This window comes from Lynx rufus, unplaced genomic scaffold (assembly GCF_022079265.1).
Source record: "Lynx rufus isolate CCGP_SWC_20201006 ecotype Redwood Valley unplaced genomic scaffold, mLynRuf1.p SCAF_4, whole genome shotgun sequence".
NCBI classification, from domain to species: Eukaryota; Metazoa; Chordata; class Mammalia; order Carnivora; family Felidae; genus Lynx; species Lynx rufus.
The window spans coordinates 146,373,270-146,397,101 of record NW_025814856.1 but is presented as its reverse complement, the minus strand read 5'-3'; the positions used below and the strand labels follow the sequence as shown (position 1 = coordinate 146,397,101).

Here is a 23,832-nt window from a genome sequence, read left to right as displayed (position 1 = left end):
GTGGCTCAGAGCGTGGAGCCTGCTTTCTGCGTCTCCCTTTCTCTCTGACCCTTCCCTGCTCATGCTCTGTCTCTCAAAAATAAATAAACGTTAAAAAAATTTAAAAAAAGAAATTAATTTTAAAAAAGACATCTATTTAGTGCTTTTACTATGCAATGAAGTAGAAGGAACACAGATTTACCAAACACCTTTCTATACTACAGTCAAATGGGGGTGAGGAGTGAGGCTTTCCAAGGTGAAATAGGTGAAGCTCTGTGAGGCATAGAGGGTCATAGATACTTAGGGGGCAATACGGCAGCAGGAGGGTCCATCTTGGAGAAAAGTAGATCTGTAGCTTGAGATGGGGCAGGAGGCTTCGAAAAGAATGTGAGTCTAGTGTGGAATGTGTTTTCTGTTTTGGTTAAAGCAGAGAATATGGCAAATAGAGCTCAAGAGGTTGAGGCCTTTTTACCCCGAACTCTGAGCAGTACTTAGTTGAGCAGACAGTAGAAATTCCTGAGGACGTGGGGTGGGGGTTACAAGGTCACAGCCATTCTGGGACCATCAACCTGGCATCCAAAAGAGATGGAGAGCCCTGGGACAGAGGTAGTGAACTGCTGCTGGAATCCAGGTAGGTGGTAAGGAGGGCAGGACTTGACCAATGGCAGAGAGAGTGGGAAGCAGGTCGAAATGACTGGATGAGGGCTGATGAACGGTAATGTTTAGGAGTTTGAGGCCAGGAGAATCAACATGCCATTGGAAAATGCAGAGAAGGTAGCGGTTAAAAAGGAGCTGGATTTTGAACACAGTTGGGAAATGCTCTCTGGTGGAGAGATCCAGTAGGAAGTGGGAAATAAGGTTTAACATTTCAGAGTGGTTTGGCTTAAGATGGAGCTCTGTGAGCCAACAACTTGGAGGGGAGATAGAAGTTTAAGGATGTTGCAAGCCTTCCCAGGCATAAAATGCAAGCATTTCCTCTGCTAAAGGTTTCCTTCCAAAGTCTTTCCTCAAATTAGGGTTGGAAGAGAGACTCACTCCTTAGAGCCGGCAGTCTGGATCGCACCAGGGCTCATTCTCTACTTCTTAATCCGAAGAGAAGAATCCCGCAAGGGACCCCAGAAGGCAGCGGCAGCAGGAGGTAAGGGCATGGGCCAGTCGCTGTTGCCACGTACTGGCACCCTGGGGTTTCACAGCACTGCACCAGCCTCTCTTTATTGCCCACACATATGATTACGAAAGTGGCTCAACAGAACCAAAGAATGAAACCTCACAAAAAGAGGGCTCAGGCTGATTCTGCTTGGCTGTCCCCTGTGACGCGCGCAGACCACCTGGGGAACCCGTCTTTCCCATCATCCTTATACCCCAAGTGTTCAGATCACTAGGTTGGACACCACCCCCAACGACAGGAGACGAAGGCGCCAATCTCGTGGCGCGGGTAACAAATCTTGCTAAAGCGTGCCTCGATGAGGCAGAACGGTATTAAACTAACCTGGCGAGAGCCTCGGTATCTCTTATACTTAAATAAGACGTGTATTACCATGGTAATTCCTCAGTTGAGCAGGTGAGTGTGGCATGGGTTCCCAATCCTGAAACAGAGAGCCCGGTTCTCCGCATCACTTGGAGGCGGCACCCCCGCGCCCATCGCTGCCGCACACCGGGCTGCCTCCGCACTCCACAGCGAACCTCCGCGGGTCCGGGGCCTTGCCACGCTTCTCAGGAGCCCCAGACGCTCAGGGGAGCCCGGCGGGGTCAGGGGGCAGCCAGCCACCCAGCTGCCGCCACGCGGAGCCTGGAGACCCACCGCACGGAGGCCGCTGACTGCGCGACTCACGGCGAGCACGCCCCGCGGGCTGGGAGCACCAGGCTCACGGGCGCCTGCTGGCCGCGCGCACGAACACCCGGCGCGGCGCGCCGCGTGGGGCGGGGCGCTCAATGTTTACCTGTTGCCAGGACACCGGGGCCTGGCGCCCGGTCGTGGGGCCTCACCCGGCAGTCCTAGCGAGCAGGCGGGAGTGCGCGCCAGCCTTCCGGGGAGCGCGCGGCTGGCTGGGTCACTTCGCCTCGAGCGACGGCGACGACGGCCCCTGGTGCCCGGAAGCCCTGCCTCGCGCTGGGGGGCCTGACCCGGCAGGGCAGGGGCGCGGGGCGGGTGTGGTTCTGGCCTTGGGGTGGGCCGATTCCTCTGTTTGAGCTTGGCCTTGGAGAAGTCCTCGAAGACTCCATGACCTGTTTTGGAAAATGAGATAAAGCCTTTGAGGGTTGAAGTGAGAATAACATGGGGGGAATGTTCATATAGAGCCTGGTACAGGTTCCAAGAGAGAAAAAGCCTGAGAAAAAGGTTCTTAGGCCCCAAATGGGAGTCAGGAAGGCTACAGTGGGTGCAGTTCCACTGCCAACCTTGTGAGTTCATCCCGATATACGTCTGTGTTCTCCACAGCGAGCAACCTTTCTTAGACTCATTTTTTGTAAGCTGCAGAAGTGAGAGACACTAATGGAAAAATTGTCATGATTCGGTAGGAAGTATTATCCCCTTCATTCTATCAACCGGGGCGACTTACTCTCATTGACGTCTGAGCCTAAGTTAAGTGTTGCTCCCCACTTCCCCTACTCCTGGTAAGTCTCCCCACTTGCTTCTGACATGTGCGTCATGCTCCTTGCTCATCCAGACCTCAGTCATCTCATGTCTATCTGCCTCTTGCTGCACTCCAAGTGTTGGCAGATTTCAAAGTCCAGTCCTTAGTTCTCTGCTGTTCCTCAGTGTCTCCTCACCTGATGGCTCATCTGATAATGTCAGTGACTACCTGCCTTGGAATGACACTGCCACCGTCTGAAAGAATGGCCTCCATCTGAGCTCCAGTCTTCAGGCCACACTATTCCCTGGATTTAGGGCATCTCTCCCTCTGTCAGCCTCTCCATTTCCATTGTCAGTAGCAACACTACTCTCCCAGTCTCTCGCCCTTTGTCATCACTAACTCCTGTCTCCAGTGATGAGTCCAAGGGCCAAGCATCCTTTGTAAATTCTTTTATGGATCCCCCCTTTCACATTTTTATCATTCTAAACTAGACCTTAAAGGACCTTCATCATTTCGTATTGCAAATAATAGTTAGCAGTGAAGGAGCACTGATGTCCAGCACCTTGCTGAGCACTTTGTACACATTATGGCATCATTGCTTCACTACAACTAGTGTGATAGTTTGTTATGTTCTCCAATTTGCATGAAGTCAGAGAGAGTAACTAACTTATCCAAGTTCCCACAAGCAGAGTCAAAGCCAGCAATGTCCATCCGTCCAGCTGGTACATTAAACACTAAAATCATTCAGAAAGGCACCCTGGGCTTGAGGCCAAAAGATGCGGGTTCAAAACTTGGCCTCACTACTTATAAGTTATGCAAATTTTAAGCAATTCTCCGAGCTTCACTTTCTTGCTTTGGGTTGCTGTGAAGGCGGTATGATGGAATGAATGTGAAAAAGCTTTGTGAATTCAAAGCATCTCCAGTAAGCCTTGCTTTAAAGGACATAAATTTATTCCCAGGTTAGGGAAAATGGAATGGGGAGAGGCTGGTAAAAAGGTACAAATTCAGTTGTAAGATGAATGAGGTCTAGTGTATAATATGGTGACTACAGCCAATAATACTATATTGTATAATTGGAAATTGCTAAGAGTGGAACTTGAGTGTTCTCACACACACAAAAAGTGAGGTGATGAATGTGTTAACTCAGTTGTGGTAACCCTTTCACAATGTGTGTCAAATCATCACGTTGTACACTTTAAATATATTACAGTTTTGTCAATTATACCCTAATAAGCTGAAAAATAAAAAAGCATGCCAGTGGACAGGCAGGACATAAAATGAATGGTCTTGGGGCGCCTGGGTGGCGCAGTCGGTTAAGCGTCCGACTTCAGCCAGGTCACGATCTCGCGGTCCGTGAGTTCGAGCCCCGCGTCGGGCTCTGGGCTGATGGCTCGGAGCCTGGAGCCTGTTTCCGATTCTGTGTCTCCCTCTCTCTCTGCCCCTCCCCCGTTCATGCTCTGTCTCTCTCTGTCCCAAAAATAAATAAAAAACGTTGAAAAAAAAATTAAAAAAAATAAAATGAATGGTCTAGTGATAATCAGAACGACTTCAATGGCAGCACCATTTCCCATTGACTAAATGGGTGTTCCGCTTTTGCACCAGAGAAAGGCTTAGCACTGACCTGCAGGGAGGGGAGGAGGGCTGCCGAGGTGTGTGGCTGAAAGACTTTGTTATATAACACAGTGCAGGCTGCTCTTAGAATAAAAAAAGTCATTGACAACATATGTATTTTTCTTAAATACCAGCCCACTTAAGAATCATTTCATGATTAGGACTTAAGATAGATGTGTTTCTTCTGTAAGAACTGAACAAATCTTCCTGTGTAAATTGGAAGACGAGTTAAATTAAGATCACCATTCAAATTCACATTACAATAGCACTACTGAGGTATCTGGCTTGCTCAGGCGGAAGAACATGTGACTCTTGATCTTGGGGTCGTGAGTTCGAGACCCTTATTGGGTCTAGACATTATTAAAAAAAAAAAACTTAAAAGAATAGCACTACCTCATTTTATCTGTTTATGAATATATATCCTTATGTCTTCTTTATAAATAGTAATACAAACTGTGCTGTTCTTTTAAAAAAAAATAACATTACCAGAATTGAAGCATGCATTCTTAGAACATCCAAACTTAGAATATTCTATCATTATCTTTCTTAGAAGTTACATTTAAAAATTCCCATTTCCTACTTTCTACTCTAGTCCCTCCCTCTCTTCCTCCTTTCTTTTTATCTCATTAAGTTCAACAGTATAGCACTGCATTCACTTCATCCTTTATAGCCATAATATTGAAGAGGAAGTTACAGGAAAAAAAAAATTCTTTGTAGGTTATTTCCTCTGGTCAGCCGCTAGGGTCCCAGCAGTGAGAACCTTGGGGTACAGTAAAGACCAGCTGGAGCAGATTCAGGAGACAAAATTATCCAGAGTAGGGGTCAGCAAACTCAGTAACTATTTTAGGCTTTACAGGCCTTCTGTCCTCTTTTGCAACTACTCTGCTGATGTAGAATGGAAGCATTTATAGACAACATGTAAACGAGGGAGCATGGCTGTATTCCAATAAAACTATTATGGAAACTGAAATTTGAATTTCATAGAATTTTCATGTGTCATAAAATATTTTTCTCCTATGGATTTTTTTTCCCCCAACGATTTAAGAATGTAAAAACCATTCTTAGCTCATGGGCTGAATAAAATCTGTTAGTGGGCCAGATTTGGCCAATGGGCTATAGTTTGCTGATCCCTGATCTAGAGGATTAAAAGGCTATTAATTATTCTTGCTGAGGGATTCTTTGATAGGGAGGGGAATGAGGAGCCCAACACGGGGCTCTATCTCACAACCCTGGGATCCTACCTGAGCCAAAATCAAGACAATCAACTGAGCCACCTAGGCACCCTTAGCAAGCATTATTCTAAGCACTATATGCGCACTGACTTATTTAATCCTTACAATTCTAGAAGATAGGCAGTAGTATTATCCCTATTTTACAGATGGGGAATCTGAGGCAGAGAGAGATGAAATAACTTGTCGCTCTTCACTCAGTTACTGGATGCAGAGCCTGTATATAATATCTCATCAAGTCGGGTTCAGCACCCTCAGTCTGAGCCATTATGCCGTATGGCCTTTCTGGGTAAAATATCTCACATCTTACCATGAAGACATATTTTCACAGGCGTCCACATGGAGGATCTTTGTCCTGCCAACTCCATTAAGCATTTGAACAAAAAGTTACAGAATGTTCAAACTAATGTTTCCTTTTGGAGGCAAGGGGACAGATGGTATTGTCATATTTAGTAAGGAAGTCACTGTCACCAAAGGTGTTTGAGCAGAGATGGGATGACTTTTGTACTCTTGTGGTTCCTCAGAAAGACTTTGGTTATTTCCTATAAAACATGTACAAGTAAACATTTTAAATACTTGCTTTTTGAAATTTAAATCTGGCTAATTACTAAAGGAGCAAACAGCCTGAAAACCTCCCCATAGCCCACTCAGGCACAATCTCATTACATTTATAGGATCTGGGAGTCTGAATGGCCAGAGGAACTGCTGGTCAGAAGTTATATTTCAAGTTGCTTTGAGCTATTGCTATGAGAACTGAGTAAATTTCCCTTAACCTCATCCTCCCCACCACACACAAATATGGATGCATGTGTGTGTGCACACACACATACATTTACCCTTTCTTCTTAGCTGAAACATACTTTAAAAAGCAGTGTTAGGGAAGAATGATTTCATTATTAGATATATTGAAGTTACAGTTATTAAAGACAATATTAATAGGGAAATATAGGTCTCTGGAATAAATATGAGAGAAGCAAGTACAGAACAGAATATGTTGTGCTCCCATGATCTAGAGGATTAAAACTGTTGTGGGGAAGAGACGGGTATTACCACGGGACTTTTCTGAAAGGATAAAAAAATAGAAAAATAATATACTGATTACTTCTGGGAAACGAGGTAGGGATCTGGGGTGGGATGTTATATTTTTCATTGTGTACTCTGAAAAATTACTTGACCCTTTTACATGTATCTTCTTAACAAAAACACCAATAAATACCTAAACGTATTCTTCAATTTTACACCTGCTTCCTCATGTCCTATCCTCTACCTAAGCTTGCAACTTTCTATACTTCAATCTTCTTTGACTACATCAATAGCTGTAAGCATTTTTCAAATAAAAATAATTTTCCTCAGGTCTTGCCTTACACCTCTAATAATGATAGAAAAGGAAGAGTAAATTAATCAATTTTGCTGCTACGTGTCTCATGAGTGTTAGTGGGTATAGGAGGTTGAATGGTGGCCTCCCAAAAGATATGTCTGTGTCCTTATCCTTGAAACCTCTGTGAATACTACCTTATAGTAAAAGAGTGAATATTACCTTATATGGCAAAGATGTAATGAAGGATCTTGAGAAAGGAAGCTTATCTTGGATTATCCTGATGGGCCTTAAATTTAGTCAGAGGTATCCTTGGAGGAGAGAGGCAGAGGGACTTTTGAGAAGGAAGAAGCAATGTGACCATGGAGACAGAAACTGGAGTGACATGCCACAGGCCAGGGAATGCCTGGAGCTGCCAGAAACTAGAAGAGGCAAGGAAACAATAAGAGCCTTTGGAGGGAGGGAGTCCGGCTGACCCCCTGATTTCAGACTTCTGGCACATGGAACTGTCAGAGAATCAATTTCGTGTTTCACGCCCTGGTAACTTGTTACAGCAGCCCTAGGAAACGAATACACGGGAGAAGAAAAGTACAATTAATAGCTAGTGTTAGTATGGATTCCACAGATGTATTCATGTTTCTTCTGGCTCATGTAATACCATAAGTTGATTGTATTGAGGTAGTTAATTCTGTTGTAGACATTTCAGTTATTACTACTGAAACCATGACGTAGTGAGATTCCTGTTTGTGAAAATATTGAGACTAGATAAACGTGAAATGCATAGGGGATACCAATCAAAATTCTTGCATTGGATGGACATTGTCCTAGATGATCTCTGATCCCTTTCTACTTAAGAATACATTTCCAGGGGCGCTTGGGTGGCTCAATCGGTTAAGCATCTGACTTCAGCTCAGGTTATCTCATGGTGCGTGAGTTCGAGCCCTGCAACGGGCTCTGTGCTGACAGTTCAGTGCATGGAACCTGCTTCGACTTCTGTGTTTCCCCCTCTCTCTGCCCCTCCTCTGCTCTCACTGTCTCTATCTCAGAAATAAATAAACATTAAAAAAAAAAGAATACATTTCCATAGAAAATTTTCCAAATATTGAGGCTTAACATTTAAAAAAAAAATTTTTTTTTAACGTTTATTTATTTTTGAGACAGAGAGAGACAGAGCATGAACGGGGGAGGGTCAGAGAGAGAGGGAGACACAGAATATGAAACAGGCTCCAGGCTCTGAGCGGTCAGCACAGAGCCCGACACGGGGCTCGAACTCACGGAGTGTGAGATCGTGACCCGAGCCGAAGTTGGCCGCTTAACCGACTGAGCCACCCAGGCGCCCCGAGGCTTAACATTTTAAGGATAACATTAGAATAGTCAAACATTTAGAAAATGCATTCACTTGGAAAAGGTGTCTGGAGATATAAGGTACTCAGGACTTACCTTCTATCAACATTCCACACCAGGACTTCTGAAGGAATACAAGCCTACTGAAAACTCATTAGTTGGAAAAAACAAGTAAAATAAGGTTACTCATATGTTTTCCCAAAATCACCAATTAGGACTTCCCCATGCCAACCTTTCCAAAAGTATTTGCATACTGCCACCATATAAATAGCTCATCGTTGAGTGGTGAGATTAGGGAGTTAATTTTCTTCACTATTACTATATTCTTTTTTTTTTTTTTTGGTTGACAGAAAATGGGAAAACAAGAGGCCCAAAGGCAAACAAAAAATTTCCTTTATGTACAGATAATAAAATCATGCTGTAGACATTTTTACTCTAAAATGTATTTTTGAGGTCTCTCATGTTAAAAAGCATCATATAAAATATGCATTATAAAATATGTATTAGTATTAAATACATGTAAGAAGAGTAGTGGCTGCTCTAAAACCTACTGGAATTTTCACAAAAGTTGTTTATAAATTCCATAATATTTTGCAAAACATTTTTATTACACAAAACATTTTATCATACCATTACAGAAAAGTTTGGCTTGGAATTATAGGTAGAGCAGATGTTAATTGGCCATGCCCAGTGTTTCTGGAACAGTGACAGGACTTTCTTTGCCTCTGTAAATCACCCTAAACACACTTAGCACCTAGCTTCTCAGAGTGCCAAAGTGCTGCAAAATTCATACTTGACCTGGCCTGAATGTTAAGGTGGTTACTTATCTCATCAATAATAGCATTGAGGGGCACCTGGGTGGGCCAGCTGTTAAGCGTTCAACTCCTGGTACAGCTTAGGTCATGATCTCATGGTTCATGGGTTCAAGCCATGCACTGCGTTCCACACTGACAGTGTAGAGCCAGGCTCTCTCTGCCCCTCCCCGACTTGTGCACGTGCTCTCTCTCTCTCAAAATAAATTTTAAAAAATTAATAGTATTTTTGAGATCAAGGTCATGAGTCTGTTGTATGAACCAGTGTCATTTTTGTTCCAGAACCATAGCTGCATTTTTAGTCTCAGCTAGTTTTATCATAAATGTGGGTCATCTTAAGGCCTCAAGGAAAGAATTTAAACTCACCACAACTACATGTGGGAGAAACAGAAACCATCAAAACACTCATTTAGAGAACTGTCTTTATATAACAAAGATTACTGGTAGGTGGAAGAACGGGGGGAACTACGGACACAAAACGTCAAGAAAGTCACAACTGAAAATATCAGCATAAAGCACTGAAATGGGTGGTTTCAAATGCTCACTGGAACGCTGTTGAAATTCTCAAGAATCTCTAAGAAAGCCCTACCACCGATCTCAAGAGCTCACTGAGAAGCTGCTGTGACTATCTACCCATATGTCTGGTTGCAACTGCCTTCTTGTAGGTAGAATATACTTCTCTGGCCCAATGTTAGGCTTGTCCATGTGAATTGTTTTTTGCCAGTGGAATGTGAGCAACTTGACTTATGCCACATCCAAGCACAAGCTTTAGGCACCCTCCAGGTCCTTGCATAGTATGGTTTGGTGCTTCCTTCTGCCCTTTAGCATGAGAATAGTACTCCCAGGTAGGAGCTATTCCATGCCAGCTTCCTGCCAGGATGAGAAGAGTCAAGCAGAGCTGCAGCTGATCCCTAGACCCAGGAACAAGAAATAAGGGTCTGTCATAAGTCACTGAGATTTTGCAGTTGTTTGTATTAGTCTACCCCCAGGGAACACTACACAAGATTTTATATGTTCATCCTCTTCATGTATTATTCCTTTCTTATATCCATTTAAGGTTCTTTTGTCTTGAAGAATTAAAGACCAATTTTTAACTCCAGTTCAATTTCTTTTTATTAAAGTGCTTTAGTAGATAAACAATGTTAACAACAATTAACACAACTTTACTGAAATACTCACAAATAAAAATCCTCTATAAATCACTCAAATAATGTTCTTCTAAGTAGTAACAGTAATCACCATTAGAGGCTAGTTAATCTGAATTTATTCCTAACCACACACAAGGGTTCTCAGATTAGAAGATTCAAATCAGTTTAACATATGGGGCTGGCTATCAATACCCTGAATGCTATCCCAGCAAGTCAGCGAAAAAAATGTTGTGATTGGAAACTAATCACTTTTCTTGGTGTCTCAGTTTCTCCATCTGCACTGAGAATTAATCTTCCCTTAGAGAAGATTTGTAAAAAAAAGTATGAAATGTTAAAGCTTAGCATACTTATATGCCTCAGAAAGCATTCATGTGCATATTTTTAAAAGGGCAACTTATTTGTTCTTGACACAAATTAAATACTATATGGCTTTAAGAGAAATAGATTGATGACTGCTCTTTCCTTGAAAATTGTCTTTTCAGTTGAACCACACTAAAATGATTAATAAGGTTCATATACGATATGCTCAGTAAATTATTTTGATTGCAGTAAGGATAGCTGTCCTATTTAGGTAAACTTTACAAATTGTTTTAAGAAGTGTCATCCATTACTTAAACATTCTTCATGACCTTTCCATAAAAACAGAAAGCTGCTACCCTACAGCACAAAGAGGCGAAATCCAAGTTTTGGTTAGAATTCTGGTTTAGTTCCTTTGGATATCATTGGTAACTGTATCATGACTTCCAAATGAGACTGTGGTTGACAGAGTAAATAATCATATTTTTACTAGACCTCCGGTGCAATTTAAGTGGCCTGGTGCTATCATAAAAAAGATTCAGTAGTGTCCATATCAGTAGGGAGGGCATTTAAAATAAAAAAGCGTGAAAATATAGGTAACATAACTGTGGGGACAGAAGAGAAATAAAATGATCCTGATTGAATCAGAAGCTTTTCTAAAAACCTTGTTTCTGTTGAGAAGTATGTGATTTTGCTGTAAAAGAAGTTTAAAGAGGTTGGTACATCAACCCCTATATTTTCAAAGAAATGTGCAATACTTTTAGATAGAAACAGTATTGCTAAATCTCCACATGACACTTTGGAACCACTAGCAGTAAAAAGGGAAAAAAATCATTAATCAACATAGGAGATGAAAAATGGTAAGCTGTGATGCTCTTGCTATTCTATTCAATTAAAAAATAAATCGATCACGAGCACAAATGGACATGCCATCTCAATAAATAAAACCTCCTGTAGTTACTTGTCATTTAAAAAGTGAATTGGATGAAAAGGATAATTTTCTACAGTGTACTCCATCATTTGAAGACTGAAGTAGTTTCAGAAAAACATGATACATCCTTAGAGGAGGCCTATTTCATATTGGCTGTGGCAGAGCACTCCATGCACTATACAGGAATACACAAAAAGATAATTTCCAGATTCAACATAGATGTCTTTGGGAGTAGAGAAAAAACACTTTACACAATATACCTTACTATAACATGCAGTACTTAGGTAATAGTAAATCATCGTCCTCCACAAAGGTGCAGGTGCTCTAAAATCATCTTTGAGATAATAATTTTAGAAAGAGGTGTCAAAATTTTAAATTTAAAATACAGACTTAATTTCAAAGTTGGTTTTGCCAAACCTCTCATAAGTCCTTGGAATCCAGCGTGAGCAAGAAGGAAATGTTCTCCCTATTTCATGACTTGCACCTCCCATTACCTATGATGAATATCATGAGTTAAATACCATAATAAACTTATTCTCATTCTTGGGGCCAGCAAAGGCTAGGCTGGTTCTAGGCAACACTAAAGCAGGGAGCGGTCCCACAAAAGAGCCTGTCCAGGACTGATCCAGCAGATTTTCAAGGCTACCTGGGCATCCAACCCACCCCAGGGCAGGTTGACCAATTTGTTGTGACTCAGGATCCTACCCATGCACTATCTCCAGGCCCAAAGCCCCAAGAATGGCCCTGCACTACACTGGATGTCCTTGGGCTAGGCCAGCTCCTCCCTAGACAAACACCCCCAGGGCTGGAAACAAAGGCCAAATGGGCAGGGTAGGCAGAGCACCATTTATTGGAGCCAACCCCCATCTATCATATGCTTTTTAAGAGCTCAGTCAGTGATTCTGGAGCAGCTCCTCCCAACAGATGGGTTGTGAAAACACCTCTCTCTCCAGCCAGAGCTCATATGAATAGTGGAAATCCTCAGGCAGATCCAACCTCTGCCCCAGCACACTCTGCAAGCAGTTATCCACAGGTGAAAATTCAGAGTCCTGGGGTTTGTCATACCGGCGGCTGTTAAAAGCCTCAATGTTGGCCCTCAAAGTGCATTCTTCTGCTTGGAAGTCCCATGGCCTGGCATCGATGTCTGTGTTGGGAAGAGAGGAAGAAAAACATGTATACAACTCAGGACACTGCTTCTCTTATCACAGAGCATGGTCTATGGAATAAGAACAATGAAACTGCTCAGAATTTCCTTTTTATGGGGGGCAGGCATTGTACAAAGTAAGTATATAACATTCTGCCACTTTGGTTTAAAAAATACTCTTGGGGGGCGCCTGGGTGGTTCAGTCGGTTAAGCGTCCAACTTCGGCTCAGGTCATGATCTCACAGTTTGTGGGTTCGAGCCCTGTGCTGGCAGCTCCGAGCCTGGAGCCTGGTTAGGATTCTGTGTCTTCCTCTCTCTCTGCTCCTCCTCCACTCATGCTCTGTCTCTTTCTCTCAAAAATAAAATAAACATTAAAAAAAAATAATAATAAAATAAAATAAAATAAAAGATACTCTTGTACATGCAGAGACTATCTTTGGAAGGAGAGTCTAGAAACTGGTAACAGTGATTACCACGGAGAAGGAAATAAGGCCCCTGAGGGAGGTGAACTTTTTTTTTTAATTGTACTTCCTTTTCATTATTTTACTTTCTTATCAGTTATATGTATTATATTTTCCAAACTAGCAATTCAGTTCCTTTTACGGAGCTTTCCTAGGGGGATGAGAGTTTCCCATTTGAACGGAATCACAAGCTCTCAAGGAATGGAAAGAGGCAGGAAAGGGGTACAACAAGGAGAATCAGAATGGACCAATTATTGAAGACTTTACTGATTCCCTGCGACCTCTGCCAGCATATGATAAATGTATGTGCCAGCTTCTGTTAAAATTATGAGGTGAAAGCTTCCATGAAGATAAAAATAGAAAACAGATAATCTGCTATCTCTATTTATCCCACTCAGACACTTATTTCAGGGCTACAGATACATCTTTTTCAGATCTCTTATGTCCCACATTCAATGGCTTATCTTTTTTCTTTTTTTTAAGATTTTATTTTTTAAGTAATCTCTAAACCCAATGTAGGGCTTGAACTTACACAACCTCAAGATCAAGAGTTGTACACTCTACTGACTGAGCCAGCCAGGCATCCCTTAATGGTTTATCTTTAAAGGAAGTACAGATTGGGTTTGGGCTCGTGATGGCAGCAACAACAGACATGTCATTTGCAGGATAAAACATTTTCGTGTTTTAAAAATCTACAAAAATTTAAATAGTTAATTGTGTTTTATGTCTCATAGAAGTTGTATCCTGGCTTGTTATCCACTAATCATATATTTCCCTTAGTTCTCTGGGTTCTTACTGCAGCATTCTCTAAAATTCAGACAGGTTACAAATCTCAGCAAATATAAGTCATAGTCATCTTACCAAAAACTCTTAAATACAATTAGGCAAATAATGGTCAAATCCCACTACAGCGAATGTCAAAAGAATGAAAAAGCTCTCCAAAATAAATTCTTCCAAACTCTAGTCAATCTATCATACCTTGATAGTAAACCAGATGTTATACTGTCTCCTAACATGAGAGAATATGCAGTTCCCAATGTTACCTAGAATATATTATGGCTTAAAAGCTTTAAACTGAATCCATTGAAACTTCAGACCTAACTTTCAGTTTACAGATGATACCAGAGACAGATAGATAAGGTAAATGATGACACAAAAAAGCAAGAAATAAATCCAGAAGGTGGATATTCTGCAGGACAACTGGCCTAGTTCTTCAATTAGTCAGCATTATGGGAAAAAAAAACCCCGAAAACAAAACACGGCTAAATTTAACAAATAAAAAGATAGAACAACCAGATGGAATTTGTGACCCTGGGTTGAATTATAACTTGGAAAAAATAACTTTAAATAATATTTTGGGGCAAAGGAAGAATTCTGAAATTGGACTTATTGGATAAAATGAAAATATACTGATATGGAAAGATGTAGATAATGTTAACTGAAAAAAGATGATAAAACAGCATGTATAAATTGCTTTCACTTGAGTAAAATGTGTGTGTGTGTGTGTGTGTGTGTGTGTGTGTGTGTGTGTGTGTGTAAAAAGACCTGGAAGAATATCTAATAAGATGTTAACAGTGTCAATCTTTGGGTGGTACAAATAGGGCATAAATATTGTCATATAGTAAAGTTTTCTGACTTGTACTTTCAAACTGCTTTTTGTTATTTATGTATGTATGTATGTATGTATGTATGTACGTAATTTATTGTCAAATTGGTTTCCATACAACACCCAGTGCTCATCCCAACAGGTGCCCTCAATGCCCATCACCCACTTTCCCCTCTCCCCCACTCCCCATCAACCCTCAGTTTGATCTCAGTATTTAACAGTCTCTTATGTTTTGCCTCCTTCCCTCTCTGTAACTTTTCTAACCCCCTTCCCCTACCCCCTGGTCTTCTGTTGAGTTTCTCAGGATCCACATGAGTGAAAACATATGGTATCTGTCTTTCTCTGCCTGACTTATTTCACTTAGCATAACACTCTCCAGTTCCATCCACGTTGCTACAAATGGCCAGATTTCATTCTTTCTCATTGCCAAGTAGTATTCCATTGTATATATAAACCACATCGTCTTTATCCATTCGTCAGTTGATGGACATTTAGGCCCTTTCCATAATTTGGCTATTGTTGAAAGTACTGCTATAAACATTGGGGTACAAGTGCCCCTATGCATCAGCACTCCTGTATCCCTTGGGCAAATTCCTAGCAGTGCTATTACTGGGTCATAGGGTAGCTCTATTTTTAATTTTTTGAGGAACCTCCACACTGTTTTCCAGAGCGGCTGCACCAGTTTGTATTCCCACCAACAGTGCAAGAGGGTTCCCATTTCTCCACATCCTCTCCAGCATCTATAGTCTCCTGATTTGTTCATTTAGCCACTCTGACCGGCGTGAGGTGGTATCTCAGTGTGGTCAAACTGCATTTTAAAAAAAGTTTATTTAAGTACTCTCTACATCCAACATGGGGCTCACACCTACAACTCTGAAATCAAGAGTTGCATGCTCTCCCGACTAAGCCAGCCAGGTGTCACTCTAACTGCTTTTTAATAATAAAAGGTTATCTTAATTTTAGAAATCTTTTGGAGAAACCTGTCATTTAAAGGAATGTTTTAAAAAGGGGTAATTATCTCTTAATTTACTTGTTTCATAAAATGGAATTTTTTAAAGTAAACTCTACCCCCAACATGGGGCTTGAACTCATAACCCCAAGATCACTAGTTGCATGCTCCACTGACTGACCCAGCCAGACACCCCTATAATATGGATTTTTATAGTTAATATGGGACCAGGGTACATGCTATTTGGGGCAGTACCTTAAAGTTTGTTATATCAGCCCCTGACTATAATCACATATTTTCTCATCCAAAATATGTAACAATTCATACCAAAAGAGTACAGATACACATTTGTTTAGTTTTGTTTAAACTCTGGGCAACTCCTGGAGGTCAAAAGCTCTAAGAATACTCACCATTCCCATAAGCCCAGTCATCATTCATGCGGTGGCGTACTTTCTGGTAGATGGCTGACATGGTTTTCATGTTGCTTTTTCTCCACTGGCGCCCCAAGTACTTGGTCTGTATTTTTAGCAGCTTCAGAACATAAAGTTGCAGCATGGCCTGTTTGACCTTGAGGGCCCGCTTTAAGATTGGAGCTGATTTGAATACCACCAGCATCTACCAATTTAAAGAAGGGTGGGAGTGAAGAGAGGCAGATAAGGATCTAAAGTTTCTTGGAACTCCAACTCAGAGACAATCCTTTTTTTTTAATGTTTATTTTTGGGATGGAGAGAGAGAGAGACAGAGCATGAGTGGGGAAAGAGCAGAGAGGGAGACACAGAATCTGAAGCAGGCTCCAGGCTCCAAGCTGTCAGCACAGACCTTGATGTGGGGCTCAAACCCATGAACTGTGAGATCATGCCCTGAGCCGAAGTCGGACATTTAACCATCTGAGCCACCCAGGTGCCCCATCTCACAAATTAAGCCAAGCCTGCTGGCCTCAATACTTCAGGGAGCTTTTGGGAATCTATGGTCCAGGTTCTCTTTACATTTAGTCTTTAAGAATGTAGAGGGATCACTCCATTTATATGTCACAATTCAAAGTTTCTAATATTCAAAGTACATGATATAAAGAGCAAAATAATTCTGTCAGCCACACGTCCCATTTCTACTGTTACAATTTCTCAAGAATCTTCTGGATACATAATTCTTTGTGCACATATATTATTTTTATTAACAAAAACAACAGCTAGCTACATAACCTGTCATATTGTTCCATACCTTGCTTTTTATTTAACAATATATCTTGAAAATTATTACACATCAGTATAGAATTGCCTCGTTCTTTTTTCCTGCCTCATTCTTTTTAATGGTTATATAATATTTTATTATAAGGATGTACCAACATTATTTAACCAGTTGGTCCTGTATTAATAAGCTTTAGGTCATTTCCAATCTTTCATAATTCATGCTGCAATGACTAATCTTAACACTTGCATCATTTGGGATGTGTGATTATAATCCAAATAACAATGCTAACTTTCCAACCAGAGCTGCTCTGGGGGAGGGTCCATATTCAGCTCCTTATAAAGAAATAGACTGGTGAATAATTATCTCATATAGAATAAGTGCCCAGAATTAGGAGGTGTTCACCTTATGTGGCATTTAGTGCCTATCTATAGAGTTCACAAAGCAGGAAGTCCATAAATATTTACAATTTAAAAAATTCAGTCAGATAGGCACTTCCATGATCTGAAGCCCCACTCACCATGGTTCTGGAATGCTTCCATTTGGTCAGTTTATTGAGCAGCCTCAGAAGGTTGATGCAGGAAAAGAGGTTCCTCCAGCAGAACTGGTTGTTGTCTCCAGCTTCCTGTAATAAGGCAGACCCCCCATTGTGTCAACACCTACAAGGCTTTCATTCCCACAGAAACCTGGAAGTCACAGTTGGTCAGTTTAGGTGAGGCTTTCCTTATGAAACGCTACCTCCTCATCATTCTGCTCTTCACACACTAAGGCCTCAAAGCATGAAATACCCTTCATCTGAAAACACACGGCTGCCAATCCTGGAAGACTGTACCTAGAGCAAGGATTGGTTAGAAAGAGGATACATGAACATAGGAACTTCACTCAAGCAAGCCTTCTTGTGTAACTTTCTGTTTTAGAATCAGAAAAGAGATGATAGAATTTTACCTCCATATACTTTGCACTTATATAAGCTGTATTTGTAACTGCTAGGACTTATTCTGGTAGATTTCTTTCTCTCTTTCTCTTTTTTTAAGTAGGCTCTCTGCCCAAGATGGGGTTAGAACTCATGATGCCAATATCAAGAGTCACATGCTCTATTAACTGAACCAGCCAGGTGCTGGTTTGAAATAGATTTCAAACTATTTTTGGATGGATCTGATATTCATTATGATTGAATTTCTTTAATCACCCCACCCTCCTTTATCAAACCCCATTGCAGTAAATAGCTTGATTCTCCAGCACGGAAGCAAAAATGGCAGATGGTTAATTCTAACCAGGTGTTTCTCTTAACATGTTTATTGATAGCTTGTGAGCACCCAACCAGAGATAACAGATGGATGTCAGATTAGAAACAGGTATCTACTCACAGAAACATCTTTCAGGGACAAAAATAAGAGTGCTTCTGGATTTGGGGACTGTAAATATACTCGTGTCAGAAGTTATATAAATCAATGAGTATGCATGGTGGCCAAACTAACATCTTGGAAATTATTCATGTCTACAAATTGATAGGAGAAAGTAGGAGTAGGAGATGATGTGTAGAAGTGAGCTGTTGTCTGAAGAATGGAAAATTATCCTCTGCTGCTTTCCCAAATTAATCTGAAGCAAGCAAGACAGGCATACATCCAATGTGGAACAAACCTCCAGGAATTTTGAGTATTAGAATCTAATACTAGATTCTAATAAATAAGACTAAGGGTCAAAAAGTTTCATAGAAACTTTTTAGAAATATTATTTAAAAATAATGTTCTCTTTTCTGTAGTAAATGTTCAATATTGTGTTTCGAACTAGTCCCTGGAGAACCATCTGTTTCCTTCTAAGAGAAACTTCTATGGGAGTTTCCATTCTAGTGCATCAGCTAGTCAGCTTGCCCAAAACAGATAGGTTCTACAGATGTTCCATCTTGTGTGGCTAACAGAGGAATGGACTCTTAAATGTTTATTTATTTATTTTTTTAAAGAAGCAAGGGAAACAGAGAACATATGGGAGAGACTAAGTATATCTCCACTGTAAGCTTCCTTTATCTTGATTTCTAATATGCTAGCATAAAAAGCCTTGCATTCCTTAGCACCTCAAAATATAATACGGGGGGTGCTTGACTGGCTCAGTCGGTAGAGCATGTGACTCTTGATCTTGGGGTCTGAGTTCAAGTCGCACATTGGACATAGAGCTCATGTTAAAACAAAATAAAACAAAAGTATGGGAGTAGGGGAGTGGCCTTGTAGAAGCAGCATTGGAATAGACACACTAGGACACCTGGATTATGGCTTTGGCCTTGGCTGTATGACGGTAGATAAATCATTTCCCTGCTTCTTGTAAGAGGCTGAACTAGATAATCTTTAAGATTCTTTCACCTCTGGGGCGCCTGGGTGACTCAGTCGGTTAAGCATCCGACTTCGGCTCAGGTCATGATCACAGAGTTCGTGGTTCGTGCTGACAGCTCAGAGCCTGAAGCCTGCTTCAGATTTTGTGTCTCCCTCTCTCTCTGCCCCTCCCCTGCTCATGCTCTGTCTCTCAAGTAAATAAAAATATTAAAAAAAAAAAAAAAAGATTCTTTCACCTCTGATCATTCAATAACCCTGTGATTTACTCTGACTTTCTCCACTTGGCTCAAAAGTGAAGTTTTAAATGAAAGTAAGGGGCGCCTGGGTGGCGCAGTCGGTTAAGCGTCCGACTTCAGCCAGGTCACGATCTCGCGGTCCGGGAGTTCGAGCCCCGCGTCGGGCTCTGGGCTGATGGCTCAGAGCCTGGAGCCTGTTTCCGATTCTGTGTCTCCCTCTCTCTCTGCCCCTCCCCCATTCATGCTCTGTCTCTCTCTGTCCCAAAAATAAATAAAAAAAAATGTTAAAAAAAAAAATTGTTATAAATGAAAGTAAGCTGATCGTGGCTGCCTTTTCCTCAAAGCTCACTCTCAAGAGTCCCAGGAAAGACATCTCAGTTCCCTCCTGAAGATAGTCTCATCTGCCCAGGGCCTTGCTCTTTTCTTTCTGATAATACTTCCCCACTGACTAAAACCAGCCCCACTTCCTGCATCACCAGATGCTGCCTGAAGTGGGCACTGAAAGAACACATGCTAGTCAAAGGCTCTCTCAGGACAGCCGCTCCCAGGCTTGGTGTCTGTTTGCAGCAGCAGGCTCTACATGAAGCCCTGCTCAAGCCTTCTGCCTTGTTCCAACCTAACAGACAATAATTTTCCAGCAGACTTTTAATTCCATGGGGTGTCTTTTCAGATTTGCCAGACGTGAGGGATTTTTTATTTATTTATGTTCACTCAAGGCAAATCACCTTCTTTCTCTTTTTGGGGGAGGGCAGGACTCAGCATATTGATTAAGATGTATACTTTTGTGGGGAGATACATATTGTGAACAGCAGCACTTGGTCATATTCTCTTGTTTCTGATACTTCACACTATCCAAAGCAAGACCTTAACTCACCTTCTACCAGCGAAATTTAAAAAAGAAAACATTTGCCCATGTTTCGGTAGCATAAGCATATGTTTACAAAAATAATTCCACTTAGAATTGTACCCAAAATAATAAAATGCCTAGGAATAAACCTAACCAAAGAAGTGAACGACCTGTACTCTGAAAACTATAAAACACTGATGAAAGAAACTAAAGAGGACCAAAGAAATGGAAAGGCATTCCATGCTCATGGATTGAAAAAAAAAAAAAGTATTATTAAAATGGCCATACTACCCAAAGCAATCTACAGATATAATGCAATCCCCAACAAAATACCAACAGCATTTTTCACAGAACTAGAACAAACAATCCTAAAATTTGTATGGAACCGCAGAAGACCCTGAATAGCAAAGCAATCTTGAAAGAGAAAAAACTGGAGGTATCACAATTCCAGACTTCAAGTTATATTACAAAGTGGTAGTCATCAAAACAGTATGGTACTGGCACAAAAACACACAGATCAATAGAACAGAATAGAAAATCCAGAAATAAATCCACAATTAAATGGTCAATTAACTTTTTTTTGGTCAATTAATTTTTGACAAAGGAGGAAAGAATATACATTGAGAAAAAGACAGTTTCTTCAACAAATGGTGCTGGGAAAACTGGACAGCTACAGGCAAAAAAATAAAACTGGACCACTTTCTTTTACCATACAGAAAAATAGGCTCAAAATGGATAAAAGACCTACATGTGAGACCTGAAACCATAAGAATCCTAGAAGAGAGGACAGGCAGTAATTTCTCTGACATTGGCGGTAGCACTATTTTCCACGATCTGTCTTCTGAGGCAAGAGCAACAGAAGCAAAAATAAACTATTGGGACTACATTAAAATAAAAAGCTTCTGCACAGCGAAGAAAACAATCAACAAAACTAAAAGGCAACCTATGGAATGGGAGAAGATATTTGCAAATGACATGTCTGATAAAGGGTTAGTACCCCAAATATATAAAGAACTGATACAACTCAACCCCCAAAAGACAAATAATACAATTAAAAAATGGGCTAAAGACATGAACAGACATTTCTCCAAAGAAGACATATAGCTGGCAACAGACACATGAAAAGATGCTCAATATCACTTATCATCAGGGAAATGTAAATCAAAACTAAAATGAGAGATCACCTCACACCTGTCAGAATGGCCAAAACAAAAAACATAGGAAACAACAAATGTTGGCAAGGATGTGTAGAAAAAGGAACTCTCTTACATTGTTGGTAAGAATGCAAACTGGTTCCTCAAAAAGTTAGAAACAGAACTACCCTATGATCCAGTAATCATACTACGTGGTATTTACCCCCAAAATACAAAAACACTAATTCAAAGGGATACATGCACCCTATGTTTACTGAAGCATTACTTACAATAGCCAAGATATAGAAGCATCACAAGTGTCCATCCATAGATAAATGGATAAAGAAGATGGGGTATATATATATATATATATATATATATATATATATATATATACATATATATATGGATTATTTTTCAGCCATAGAAAATAATGAAATCTTGCCATTTGAAACAACATGGATGGAATTAGACAGTATAATGCTAAGTGAAATAAATCAGAGAAAGACAAATACCATATGATTTCACTCATAAGTGGAATTTAAGAAACAAAATGAGGGGCGCCTGGGTGGCGCAGTCGGTTAAGCGTCCGACTTCAGCCAGGTCACGATCTCACGGTCCGTGAGTTCGAGCCCCGCGTCAGGCTCTGGGCTGATGGCTCAGAGCCTGGAGCCTGTTTCCGATTCTGTGTGTCTCCCTCTCTCTCTGCCCCTCCCCCGTTCATGCTCTGTCTCTCTCTGTCCCAAAAATAAATAAATAAACGTTGGAAAAAAAAAAAAGAAAAAAAAAAAGAAACAAAATGAATGAGCAAAGGAAAAAAGAGAAAGACAAACTAAGAGACTCTTAAGTATAGAGAACAAACTGAAAGTTACCAGAGGGGAGGTGGTGGGGGAAATGGGTGAAATAGATGATGGAGATTAAGAGTACACTTATCATGATTAACACTGAGTAATGCATAGAATTACTAAATCACTATATTGTACACCTGAAATTAAAACCAAAAACAACTAAAAAATTTTATTTACATAACCTGAGGTCTAAAAATTCAGTTCAGGGATCACATCCTACCCTTTCATAGCATCTCTAAGGCACTACAAAGATTCTGTTCTCAAGATCCATCTTAGCCCAGCTGACTGAGCCAAGCCAAATAAAAACAGAGGCTTACGCCAGTTATGTGGATAATTAACTCAAAAGACTGCTGAAAGAACAGAGTGTTTCTTCCTTTTGTACTGAGGAAATCAAATTGGTTGGAATCTGAGCACTAAAAGAGACTCAGCTTTTAGACTTGGCTAAGTCTAGTCCAATTCTGTCATCCACAGAAGCAAAACCTGAGGCTCAGGGAAAGGAAGGGCTTGCTTAAATTCACATAAGTGCCCCAACCAGAGCTTGAACCTCTATCTCCGGTAACTGATTGAATTATAACACTATTTACGGTTCATCTTTATTTACTGTTCTTTATTTACTGTTCATCTTCTGGTCGCCCTTCTGGAATCCTAGACACAGAAGATGATTCCTGAGAGAAAATTTGATTTGATCCCCTGCTTTCTCAGCTTCTTCAAAACCTAATGGTAAAGAAACTTTCTTAAGTCCTCTTATAATCGTTATTTCAAACAAGCCTAATAGTTTCCAGAAACAACAACAACAGCAACAACAACAATAACGACAATAATTAGGTTTCCAGTTGTAAAGGGGAACATCTGACTGAGTTTGGTCAGTCTATGATCAGACTGAACCTTTGAAGTACTGCTAGGGGCACCTGGCTGGCTCAGTCCAAAGAGCATGCAACTCTTGATCTCAGGGTTGTGAGTTCAAGCCCCATGTTGGGGGTAGAGATTACTTAAATAAATAAATAAATAAAAACTTAAAAAAAAAAACAAAAAAACAAAGAAGTACTGCTAAGTGTTAAATCTAATACATCACAAACCTTCTCAGCTTATTAAAGTCCCTAGTGATGATTCTTATTTTCAGATTGATAACCAGCTTTTCAGTGAAAATCAGAGTTTCTAATATTAACTTGGTTGTTATGTAATGACTCCATGGGAGTTTCATAGTCCAGGAAAAGTTTATGTTCACCTAATGGCCCAATCTCTTCCTTTTACAGATGGAACTTCTACAACCTACAACCTACTTGATCAAGGTAACTTAGAGCTGTAGTTCTGTCTGCCTTTTCTATATTACAAACTAGTCTATTTCTTTGCTTTGGGCTTCAGGTGTTCCACGCCATGTCAGTCTTGCATTTATTTGAACCTATTTGAAAAAAAAAAAAAACATTTGCTAGGTTTTAACACTTAATTATTGTAAATTCACAATAATAACCATTTCTCGGGAAATGATTTTTTTATTCATTCCGTTATTGTGGTTCACACAACCGAAAATGAATTCATATTTCTAGCTTAGAACTTCTTCCCTACCCCTCCCCCCCAAAAAAGAAATTTCTTTTCCCAATCACTATAGAAGAATTCCCTTATCATATGGATTTCTGACAGTTAAGGCACTGCTGGATTAAGGACCTAGATATCATAAAAGAGAGCTGTAATTCTTAAGTGGTATGAGTAAAAAAAGGAGGAAGGAGAAGAGAAAATGTCAAAATCATTTGGGGAGCTTTAGCAAAACAAACTATTATTTGCACCCTGGAGAGAGATCTGCACATTTGAATTTGAAAACTCATTCCATAGATTCTAATCTCATACCCATAACAGAAATGCTGT

The 23,832-nt window shown here is 40.6% G+C and overlaps 1 protein-coding gene across 2 annotated transcripts in view; it reads right to left on the bottom strand.

Annotated features, from left to right (window-relative positions):
- Nucleotides 1-9,971: 9,971 nt before the first annotated feature.
- STRIP2 (striatin interacting protein 2) overlaps nt 9,972-23,832 on the bottom strand; it is a 47,689-nt gene continuing 33,828 nt past the window's right edge. For both annotated transcript variants that reach the window (XM_047097295.1, XM_047097294.1), the window contains 3 exons: nt 17,105-17,209; nt 15,810-16,014; nt 9,972-12,383 (listed from right to left, as the gene is read on the bottom strand). In XM_047097295.1, the coding sequence (XP_046953251.1) occupies nt 12,133-12,383; nt 15,810-16,014; nt 17,105-17,209 (561 nt within the window). In that variant the 3' untranslated portion in view covers nt 9,972-12,132. The remainder of the gene's footprint in view (nt 12,384-15,809; nt 16,015-17,104; nt 17,210-23,832) is intronic.